Below are 12152 nucleotides of genomic sequence, written 5' to 3' on the forward strand. Positions count from 1 at the left end.
AAGCCTGGCACAGGAATACAAATTTTACATGTCCTCATTCGTATGTGAGAGCTAAAAATTAAAACAATTCAACTCACGGAGATAGAGTAGAATGATGGTTACCAGAGACCAGGAAGAATAGTGGGAAGGAGGGGGGAAAGTTGAGATGGTTAATGGGTGCAAAAGTATAGTTAGATAGAATGAGTAAGATCTAGTATTTGGTAGCACAATGAAGTGAATATAGTCAACAATAATTTACTGTATAATTTAAAATCACTGAAAGAGTGGAATTGGAATGTTCCTAACACAAAGAAATGACAAATGCTTGAGGTGATAGATACCCCAATTATCCTGATGTGATTATTACAAATCATATACCTATATCAAAACATCACATTTACTCTATAAATATATATACATATTATATACCCATAATAATTAAAAATAAAAATTTTAATAGGAAAAATTATAATGCACAGAATATGTTCAGTCTAGACAATATTTAAGAGTTCAACTATCCCTAGATTTGGACGTTTTAAAAAATGTTTTCCACCAGGCGTGGTTGCTCACGCCTGTATTCCCAGCACTTTGTGGGGGGCTGAGGCAGGTGGATCACGAGGTCAGGAGTTCAAGACCAGCCTGGCCAAGATGGTGGAACCCCGTCTCTACTAAAAATACAAAAATTAGCCGGGCGTGGTGGCGGGCACCCGTAATCCCAGATACTCAGGAGGCTGAAGCAGGATAATCGCTTGAACCCGGGCAGCCGAGGTTGCAGTGAGCCGAGATCATGCCACTGCACTCCAGCCTGGGAGATAGAGTGAGACTCCATTTAAAAAAAAAAAAAAAAGAAAAAAAGAAGTTTTGTTCCATATTTTTTTTAAGCATTTAGGTGCCTCATTGCTATAAATAATGTGGCACATACGTTTTGATTGTCTAATCAGGAAAACCAGAATTTATTAAAAATCTGGGTAATTTAACATTTAATGATATAAATATTGCAATTGATAAATCAACTATTTTCTATGATATAAAGTTGGAGTAAAATTATGGTTAGAAAAGTTCTGTCTCCATACATAAAGTTACTGTTTTCTTACACAGTCTTCATCCTTCAGTTATCACAAGTATGTGTAGGTGACACTCAGATGTACTCCTTTAACCCAGATCTGAATTTCTAAGATAAGCCTGAAGGTCTCCCTGACATTTTAAACTTAAGGTTATTCGAACCAAATATAAATTCTCCACCTTCGAATTTTTTTTTCATTCCTCTTTTTCTCTGGCTAATGAGTCATTATACGTCTAGCTATTTCTGCACCTAGAAACTTCATTAGTTTCTACCTTTCCCATTCATAACATATATTTTCTACTAGAGCACTCTTACATGGCCTGTGATTGCCCATATTCTCTCTCTTATACCCTACTACACACATGACCACACTAGTCTTTTCATTATTGCCACAATTTCTCTGTGTCAGCCAATTTGTTCCAATCTCTGGCTCAAAATATGGTTTGTGTTTGCCCATCTTCATAAGTCTTTGTTATTTTCTTATTAAGTAAAGTATTGAAAAAATTGGGCAACATACAATTTATTTTCTTAAAAATACTCATTACTACCCTTTTTGGTCATCAGTAATCAGTTTCATGTTTAACCATTCTCTAACCACTTTAAAATAAAAGAGTAACAAGCAGTCCAATTTAATCGTACATAGTATAAAGTATGTTGAATGGGATAGGCTCAACTATCATTATCATAAATGGATTTACCAAAGCTCTCAGCCTCATGATCTTAGGAACTTGATTTTATCAGCAGTCCTTATATTAGTTTGGGTCCTCCAAGAAGCAGATGTAATAATGGGATTAAACACGTAAGAATTATATTAGGAAAATCTTCTTGTGACAAAAAAAGAAGGAGCCAAGGAAGGCTGGAGAGCCCTCACCCTACAATGTCTGACCTCGAGGAAAGAGAGGTGGGATCCTTACGGATTGCCCTGGTGCAATGAAGTTATAAGGTAAGTTCAGCATAGTTAGAGGAATCCTGTGTGGCCAAGAATGGATCTGTGTTAGCATTTAACTACATTTGGTTATCAGCTAGGAGAAGCTTTTGGGTAGCATAGCCTTGGAAGCAATAGGATTTTAGAGCACAGCAACTGGAGTCTTTGGTCAATTACATCTGCAGTTGCTGGTCTGTATTCTCTTGGCCACCACAACTCTGACAGGTGATTTATTTCTCAAAGCATAGCCCTCTAGCTAAGCTCATAAGAAATTCGGTTACATTATATTAGTTGCTTTGCTTACACTAAGAATTAACCTGTAGTGTCAAATATTCATATTAATAAGAATAATAAATCCCCTCCATGTTAGTAGATTTCTTTCTAGGAGCTGAACTCCAATGCAGTTGAATTGGTGAGCATGGACTCTGAGCAAAGATTTAAATGGGCAATCCAAACTGTAGTGACACCAGGATATGACATTCGGATATACTCACCTCCAACTAAGGCTACACCTTCTCCAAGAAACATTCAGATGACACATGGACCCAAGAACTCCCTCTCTGGGCAGGGCTGGAGAGAGGCTGCTGAAGTACGCTCCTGAAGTACATCTCTCATGCACCATGCTGACCGGTCCCCTCTGTATTTGTTAGCTTTTGCACGAAACAAACCACCGCAATACTTACTAGCATAAAGCAGTGATTTATTATCTATTTCTCCAGATTCTGGGGTTGGCCAGGTGATTTTTCTGACTGCACCAGCTTGACTGGGACAGGATGGCTTAGGATATCTGGAGATTCAATCCTCACTGTCATGTTTGGGTGCTGGGACATGATGGCAGGGAGAGCAGGGATGACTGGAGCCTTTCTCCACGTTACCTCTCATCCTCCAGAAAGCTAGCCTAGCCTTCTTCACCAGGTGGCATAAGGGTTTCCAGTAAGAAGAAAAGGAGAGCTCCAACACACAAGCACTTTTCCAATCTCTGCTTTTGTCATGATGTTTTAGCTAAGGCAAATCACCTGGCAAATCCCAGGTGGAAACTATCTAAGGATATGGATGCAGGGAATCCTGAACAAATTGGCTTAGTCTGTGACACCATCAGATTAATATGTTGCTCTTCCTCTCTCTCTTCCCCAGCATCCTTGACTTCATCCTTTTCCTCCTATTCCTCATTCTTCTTCTTCATCTTCTTTGTTAGTATAAAATGAATAAGATCACATCTACATTCTTATATTTTCTGATTCTGGTGTAAAAAATATTTATGCTCTAAGGTACACTTCTATATATGTTGAATTCAATTGCAATTTGTTAAAATGTTTATTCCAACCCTAGTCTTGCCAACAATGACTAACCATCTCTTTCTACAACTCATAAGCACCCCAAGTATCCATGTGTTTTCCTCAGAGAAGAAGCTACAAAGATCCCCTTTGAAATGGGTAAACATTACGTTGCAAAATTATGGGATTAATGTTTCATTTTGATAGTACCTGGTCAGTTCACTCAGTAGTGGCAATTCATTATATTTCCTGATTCTAATAAAATAATAGACATGTTTATTCTTAAGTTTAGTTGTTTGAATGAGAAAATTAGGAGGTAGAAATTGAATAATATATGGCTTGTTAGAAACTATAATTTTCTACTCTATGACTCTTTTGTCAGCTAACTGTGTTGAGGCTATTATCAGTATAATCAGGTGCTGAAGAATATAAACATGAAAGCAACATGCTAAAAATTAAGTGAAATGCTTTAGGGCTTTTTGCTTGTAATCTAGGCAGTTTCTAGAGCATGAGGTAAAGCTGTGCCAAAGAAATCCTTGTAGGCTGAATGCTTCCCTGCCATTTTCTGGACAGAGGTGTGTGGGTGACCCTACACAGTCTTCATCAATACCACACATATGCAGAGCTACATTGACATCGTTTGGTGCAGATGATAATCTTAATTTTTAGTCTCACTGCTAGGCCTCAAACATCATATCTGTTAGCCAAACCTCTTCAAATATAGTGTTAACTCCTGGACCCCTCTCCTCACCACTAGAAGAGCCACTAGATTGATTTCACTTAAACTATGTTTCCAGAATAATAATTGATCAGATTGGCCATTCAGCACAAATAACTAGTTACTCAGTTTTGTACTATTCAACCAGGGGTGTGTGAGTGTGTGTGTGTGTGTGTGTGTGTGTGTGTTGATTAGTAAAAAGAGAAACAGGTGATACTGGCACTTGTGTTTTGAAGGTAGCATTTACCTTTAATGATTCAGCTCCACTCTTGGGTCCTCTTGAATTGGCTGGTATATTTCCACCCTGATAAAGAAAAAGTCCCTTTGACTTTGACTGAGTCTCTGGTTGTTATTGTGAAATTTACCTTTTTCTCTGGCTCTTACTTTCCCTTAGCCTAATACTGGAACTCGTAGAAAATTTGTTGTGTTTAAATATTTCACAGTGCAGCCAGACACGATGGCTCATGCCTGTAATCCCAGCACTTTGGGAGGCCCAAGTGGGTGGATCACTTGAGACCAGGAGTTCGAGACCAGCCAAGATGGCAAAACCCTGTCTCTACCAAAAATACAAAAATTAGCCGGGCATGGTGGTGTGCCTGTAATTCCAGCTACTCCGGAGGCTGAGACAGGAGAATTGCTTTAACCCGGGAGGCGGAGGCGGCAGTGAGCCAAGATCATGCCACTGTACTCCAGTGTGGGCGACAGAGACTGTGTCTCAAAAAAGTAAATAAATAAATAATGAAAATAAATAAATAAATAAATATTTCACATCAAGCTGTTTAGTTGGATTCTGCAGCTGCTGGTTGTCTGAAGCAGGGACGTACTATCATACTTTCTTTATGGTTGTAATACATGCTCAGGATCTATTCTGAACCCTTGGGATTGCTCTTTTTTGTTTATGCATCAGAAGCTATTTGAATATCATGCAGTCATTCATATTCTACACACATTCATTCAAATGAAGTTATTTTGTAGTAATCATCATATTAACAATCATAACTTTAGCATATTCCAAGTTCTCGTTTTATGTTGCTATCTTCCCTTTTCCAGCTAACACATCAAGTGATATCTCAGCAAATCTAATGTGATGGCCTGCTGAGTACTTTCTTGATAAAAGAAGCAATTTCAATTTCTCTATATAAAAATAGGAATTTAAAGTATATACACTTTTTAATATCATTTTATATTTTTGCATATAAGGTTCCAGGAAACAAATGAAAAAAATTATTTCCTATTATGTCTTGTTTTGTTTCTTTTTTTTTTTTTTTTCCAACTCTAAGAACGGCATGTCCCATTTTTAACTCATCACATCATGTTTTTTTTCCAGGACTACAATGATGAAATTCGTCAGGAACAACTGCGTGAATTATCTTACTTAAATGGCTCAGAGGACTCTGGTCGTGGCAGAAGTATTAGAGGCAGAGGGATCAGAATAGCTCCCACAGCTCCTTCCAGGTACATTCATTCTTACTTTAAATAAATTAAGGATGACGGCAGGCCTTTTTTGTCCTGCTTTGTGTCATGATTATCACTAGCAGTAAACAACAACATCAGCCACAATCACTACCACCACAGCAAAAACAATAACGATGAAAGCTTATCAGGCACAGAAGAGCTTTACAGGTGTTAAGTCACCAAATCCTCCATACTAGGAGATAAATAGCATCTGCAGGTGAGAAATGGAATTAGAGAAAGGTGTACGAAATTTACCTGGGGTCATGTCGACAGTCTGACTCCAGAATTCACATTTTATACTCTTAACAACTACCCCTAGAAAATAAGGCAGCAAACCGTAGATTTTCTACTTTCCTGTTCTATCCTCAGGATTAGAACACACACATGATACAACTATTCACCCCTTCAAACCAAGATACCCTTGTATGAAGAGAAAACTATAAACTTTTTCTGTGCTTTAAATGGTTCTTGAATTGATATAGTCTTCCCAGAGAAGGAAGTAGTTAGATAGAGATACAGAGATAGATACAGATAACATATATGCCATCAGCCCAGAAAGCCAGAACACTTCTTGCATGGCTGATGGTAAGGATATTTAAAGTTCAGAGGGTATGTATAACTCCTCTTGGGGATCAGAGAGGATTTTATTTGATTTTGCAAAGAAATTGGTATCTTTTTGTATTAGAATTTGTTTTGCAGGATTCTGAATTGTTCCAGCTTTTAATAGAAGGCATTGGTTTGAAAAGAGTTAATGTAAAAAATACTCATAGCCTTCACAGAACAACTATGTGATTTAATCATTCTCTTCATCTTGTTATAATTGGCTTTTAAATCTCTAAAGGACAGAGATCTAAATATTATTTCATATATTTAGATAAAATAAATATATGAAGATATATTTATATATATCTTCATATATTTATTATTCATATATATTATACTATTATACTTCATATATATTATACTAAGATAAAAATTATCTTAAGATATGCTAAGATACTTTTCAGATTCAGTTTGTTTACTTAAATTATACCTCAAATACTTTCAACCACCACTATCAACATAGCCACTGTTTGTAACATTTAAATAAAAAATATCTCAAAATGTTTCTCACTGGTCAGAAATAAAGTTAAGAATGATAAATTCCCAAATAAAATATCAAGGAATACTATTTACTAGAGGTAAAATGTGGTAATTCTGGAAATTCTATTTCACTAAAAGCAAAACTTCTGAATGTGTTCTACAGCTTATTTATATTTTATCTTTAAAAAATCAAAAATAAGCTCTCTAATGCTGTTCAAGATCATTTGTTTATGCTAAGAATTAATGTGACACAATACAATACTGTACTTTTTTATGGGATGAGTGTTTTTTAAAACCATGTACATTTCTAATCTCATCTTGATGAGGTAAAAAAGACATCATCGCTAGTCATCTTTAATGGATTTAATCATAAGTTAAATCATATGAAATTGCAACTTTTGTAGTTCAACAAATGCCAGTTTTACAGCTTTATGTGGTTGAATGTAAGTATATATTTAGGATGCCTAGAGAGGGCACGCACTTTTCTATTTTGTATGCCTTAAAATGGGGGGGGGCATTAAAACAATGAATTTATCTGCATTTGATAGTATGAAATCATCATAGTAATAGATTTTGCTTTGTTAGGGATATCCCTTAGTAGAATTTTGCATCTGGCATTTTTGAGTGGACCATATAAGATTTTAATTTCAGAGAAACCTTATTCTACGGTTTTAATCCATTTAAATAATTGAATATAGGATAGCGCATTATGGTCTGGATTTTAATATATCTTCTTAGAAGAAAAATTTGATTGAAAGATTTCACTATTTAATCCCATATAACATACAGATCTGATACTATATACATAAAAAGAAAAGAAAATTAGCATTAAAAATTAATTTCACTTCCAATGCTGTACTGATATCATTAGTGGTGCTAGCATTAATGAAAGGAAATGAAACAGAATTTTGTTGTCTTCTGTTCCAAACAATATGATGAGCTGTATCTACAATTTAAAATGAATAAGAAAATAGCTTTACAAAATAGAAAATCTTATTAATAAGAGAACTTTGCACAACATGAGTTAACAGTTGCTAATTTGAATTAAGTTATGAAATTATTACTTTATGAAGTTATTTAATTACACTTATATTCAAAAAGATGATGTCTAGAATATTTTTAAATTCTATAATTTGTTGAAAATGTATTTAATTAAAACGATTTATATTTCAATAATCCTATCTATGATAACTCTAATTTTCCAATAATAATGTATACCAGAGAACAAAGCATTATGCCTATATATTGTAATAATGATTTATTTTGCATAATTGATGAATGAAAATATATGACATCTCTAACACACATCACCACTATATGTTGCAGTGAGTGCAGTCACTGAAAAATGAAACATCAGGGGTAAATTCTGAAGGCTTTTGTTTACCACGTTGAGAACTAATACATAGAACTAATAGAGATTGTTAAAGAGGAGAGTAGTCATATTTATTTATGCGAAAGACTACTCAGTTATCACTGTGGATGATGCAGAAGAGTTACAGTGATTGAGAGAGAGAGAGAGAGAGAGAGAGAGAGAAACCGTCTTATGGCAGGGGAGCCAATGAGAAAATGAGTCCATCATCTAAGGCAGATAAAAATGAGCAGCATTTGGAGTAGACAGGGATAGGACCAAATTAGAGATTAACATTTATATGAATTAATGCCAATTAAATGTTGGAGAAGAAGGGTTCCCCAAGAGAAAGATAAATTTTTGGTGTCTAGCCTGGTGAGAAATTGATGATATCATTAACTAAGAGTAGGTGAAAGATCAAATTAAATGAAGAATATAATTAATCCTGTAAATAATCTGAGCTCTGTGGATTGCTGGTGTGACCTTGGGCAGGTGACTTGTTCTCTCCATGCCTTAATATCTCAACTTATTTTTAAAGTAGCTGAGAACTGCCCACATGACAAGCTTGTCAAGATGCTTAAATTAGAGTATTCGTTTAAGGCAGTGGTTCCCAAATCGGCCTGCATTTTGGAATCGCTGGGAGCTCCCTGTCTCCAGAGATTTAATGTCTCCAGTGGTTTAACTGGCCTAGGGTATGGCCTGGAATTTGGAATTTTCAAAAGATCCTCAAGTAACTTTAACATGCAGGCAAGTTAAGAAACTTCTGATATAAGGAACACAAGCCAAGATATGGCATCATGTTAGGAAGAAAACAGATTATAGCTATCATCAGAGGTAGGGATTGCAGGATGCAACCATGAGATTGAGGATAGAAACTGAGGACATCCAGATTCCAAAGTGGGTCCAGGAATAGAAGCCAGTGAAGGAGGATAACGAGTAAGAAGGAGGAATGAGGAAAAGTAGAGAAAAGCAGAGTCATAAAAGTCCAAAGAAACATTTTCCAGATAATAGTCCACAATCTTAAAACTAGTAGAAAGGTGCTGTGGCATGGAGACTGTAAAGAAATCTAGTGGATTTGGAAATCAGTAGGCTACTGGTGATCTCAGCCAAGAGCATTTGCAACAGAGGGGTGAAAGCAAGAACTAGACGGATAACATTCAGTTCAGGAATGTAGAGGAAGTAAAGAATTAAACAGAAAATGTTCTTTCAGCAAGTCAGACAAATAAACGAAAGGATACTGTGGTGTGGTTTTAGCCAAGGGCAGTATCCTAAAAAAACGTGATTTGAATTAAATTGGAGGAGAAAACAATGAGGTTAACATTCCAGGGAAAGAACAGAGTGGATAAGAGGCAATGAGTCAGGTTCAGGAGACAGGTTTGCTAGGCCTGGGTCTGGTAGTCAGTTGATGAAGGAAGAAAATGGAAAATTAGATTTGATATGAGCATCATATAATATTAGAGCAGAAGAAAGTACTGTGAATTTAGAAATCTGCATTTTACTCATTAGAAAAAATATCTATCTTAAGCCTAGGTAGTTAGTTATAATACTTACCCATGACTATTCAATGGTATAGCGAAGGCTCGTGAATAGAGTAGGGTGACCATATAATTTACTGCCCACACATGGATATTTTTGAGAGTGTTAAAATGCTAAACAGAACAGGAAGCTAGGACAACAGTGATAAAACCTGGACATATGCTCATCTTGCTTATGAGGAAACAGAAATGTGCTTGGAGGAGGAGTGAAGGCAAAATTGGTTTTTACATCCCTTTATATATTATCATGATAATACAGAATATTGTATTCTCAGCCATGATGTATTTGAAGCCAGCGCTGGGCCTCTGGGTCCTTGTGTTTCACCTTCTCCCAATCTAGGAGAGTATTCTTTATACATTAGACTCACAATAAGTTCTCTGATCATTTCTCTATTCATCCGCTCTATAATCTATTTAAACATGTTAAAGGCTTTACCAGCATTCGTACTCTTCACTCATAAATGCTCACTTTTATGTTAAGCAGGAAAGAGCCATCTGACTGCTATTCATAGCAGACAGCATAACCTATGTCCCCATATGTGGCTACAGCCAAATACTCTGATTGTTGACATCTCAATGATCATCATTTTTTTTTTCCAAAGCTTTAGTGTTCCCACTGAAAGCAGTGCTATCTAGAGGCTAACCTTTCAGACATAATAAAAAGTGAAATAACTGTGTTTTTGCCCAGACTTCAGACAAACCCTCAACCGTTCTAAAGGCTTCAAAATACCATAAAAATTGGCCACAACCATTTGATCTTATACTTTTAGTGCAAGTTAATTTTGCATCAAGAACTCCAATACAGAGTATTCGGTCTATTATTTTTATTACGGATACTAAAGTATTCCTCTAACACCATAGTTACCATAAGAAAATATATTCTGTCAGGACTGCACCAGCTCAGGGGGTTACATGCACAATGATAAATCAGTGACAAAGAGTTGTGATTTCTTTTTTTTTATTATTAATTTTTTTTGCACACAAAAACAATAAACATTTTCTAAAAATACATACAAACAAAAAGATGCGTATCAAACATATTAGGAAGGTTGCACATGGGAAGTTGGGGAATAGAAATGGGGGGGTGGGAGTTAAAATAAATGAGAGAGGGACTTTATATGGATCAGTGATAATAACTCAATCCTCTATTTGACAAAGAAGAGAGAGAAGGAAGAGGAAGAAAAAGAAAGTGGGATAAAGGATCAGAAAGGGAGGAAAATAGAAAAAATTAGAGTATGACTCCAGGGTAGACCTGTTTTGTTGTCACTGAGTTGGTTGGTTGGTTTGTCTGTTGTATTTTTCATGTTTCGCCAAGTTGGCCAGACTGGTCTCGAACTCCTAGCCCGAAGTGATCAACCCGCCTCGCCCCCCAGAGTGCCGGGACCACAGGCGTGAGCCACCACGTCCAGCCCCCACATTGCTTCTGGCCTCCGTGGTAGACCTCCCAGACGGAGCGGCCGGGCAGAGGCGCTCCTCACTTCTTCCCAGACACGGGGCGGACGGGCAGAGGCGCTCCTCACTTCCCAGACGGGGCGGCCAGGCAGAGACGCTCCTTCTTCCCAGACGATAGGTGGCCAGGCAGAGGCGCTCCTCACATCCCAGACGATGGGTGGCCGGGCAGAGGCGCTCCTCACTTCCCAGACGATGGGTGGCCGGGCAGAGGCGCTCCTCACTTCCCAGATGGGGCGGCCGGGCAGAGGCGCTCCTCACTTCTTCCCAGACGGGGCAGCCGGGCAGAGGCGCTCCTCACTTCTTCCCGGACGGGGAAGAGTTGTGATTTCAAGTGATCTCAAACTTCAGCTGCTATAATAAACAGAATGATATCACTATGGTTAGACTTCCACATTTTATTTAAGTGCAGACAACTTTTTTTTTGGTAAATGACAGCATTGTCCATCACTATCTGTAATCCCCAGCATAGAGGAGATAGAGACATCTGAAACCGCTCAGTTTCAGAGATGGTCCAGTGAGTCATATATCAGACAATGCTCTGATTTGTGTCTTCTTGGAGAATTTGGAATTTAATGGGGTTATATTCAGAGTGGGTTTTTGTTTGGGTTTTCTTTTTTTTGGCTTTGGGTTTTAGTTATATAAAAGACAATTACAAAGTATTTTACATGGTTTTTATAAGAACTACTCATAGTCAGTGTTTACAATTATTGTCTTCTATAGATATCAACACACTTTATATCTTATATGATTTCTATTAAACGCATACACACACACAGAGAGAGAGAAAGAGAAATTTGTATTTATTTCATTGTATGGAGGCTGTGAGATGAAAGCTTTTTCTGTGATAGTCCCTTTTCTCTCATCAACTGTTTCTCATCTATACATGACTTGTTTCTCTTAGGGGCCGTGGGGGTGCTATACCTCCTCCCCCACCACCTGGACGAGGTGTTCTCACCCCTCGGGGAAGCACTGTAACCCGAGGAGCCCTTCCAGTGCCACCTGTAGCAAGAGGTGTCCCTACTCCTCGAGCCCGGGGGGCCCCAACAGTGCCAGGATACAGGGCACCTCCTCCTCCAGCCCATGAAGCTTATGAAGAATATGTAAGTACTCCTAAGAAATAAGTTGTAAGGATGAGTTAAATTGATTAGTTAACAAGCTACATTTCAAACTGTTCATATACCGTGAATATAGCAGGTAATGTTTGTTGCAGAAACGAATGTCATTTACAACAGAATTTAAGCAGTGCGTTTAAATGAGAGCATTTTGAGAAAAGGTTTCATTTTGCAGGTGTCATCACTGTTAGTGCTAGTTAAGGAGCTT

The 12152-nt window shown here is 37.3% G+C and overlaps 1 protein-coding gene across 10 annotated transcripts in view; it reads left to right on the top strand.

Annotated features, from left to right (window-relative positions):
- The window catches only part of KHDRBS2 (KH RNA binding domain containing, signal transduction associated 2), a 656853-nt gene that overhangs the window by 393702 nt on the left and 250999 nt on the right, over nt 1-12152 (top strand). For all 10 annotated transcript variants that reach the window (XM_055257519.2, XM_055257497.2, XM_063618794.1 and 7 more), the window contains 2 exons: nt 5287-5414; nt 11734-11932. In XM_055257519.2, the coding sequence (XP_055113494.1) occupies nt 5287-5414; nt 11734-11932 (327 nt within the window). The remainder of the gene's footprint in view (nt 1-5286; nt 5415-11733; nt 11933-12152) is intronic.

The sequence above is a fragment of the Symphalangus syndactylus genome, chromosome 2 (genome assembly GCF_028878055.3).
Source record: "Symphalangus syndactylus isolate Jambi chromosome 2, NHGRI_mSymSyn1-v2.1_pri, whole genome shotgun sequence".
In the NCBI taxonomy this organism is placed as follows: Eukaryota; Metazoa; Chordata; class Mammalia; order Primates; family Hylobatidae; genus Symphalangus; species Symphalangus syndactylus.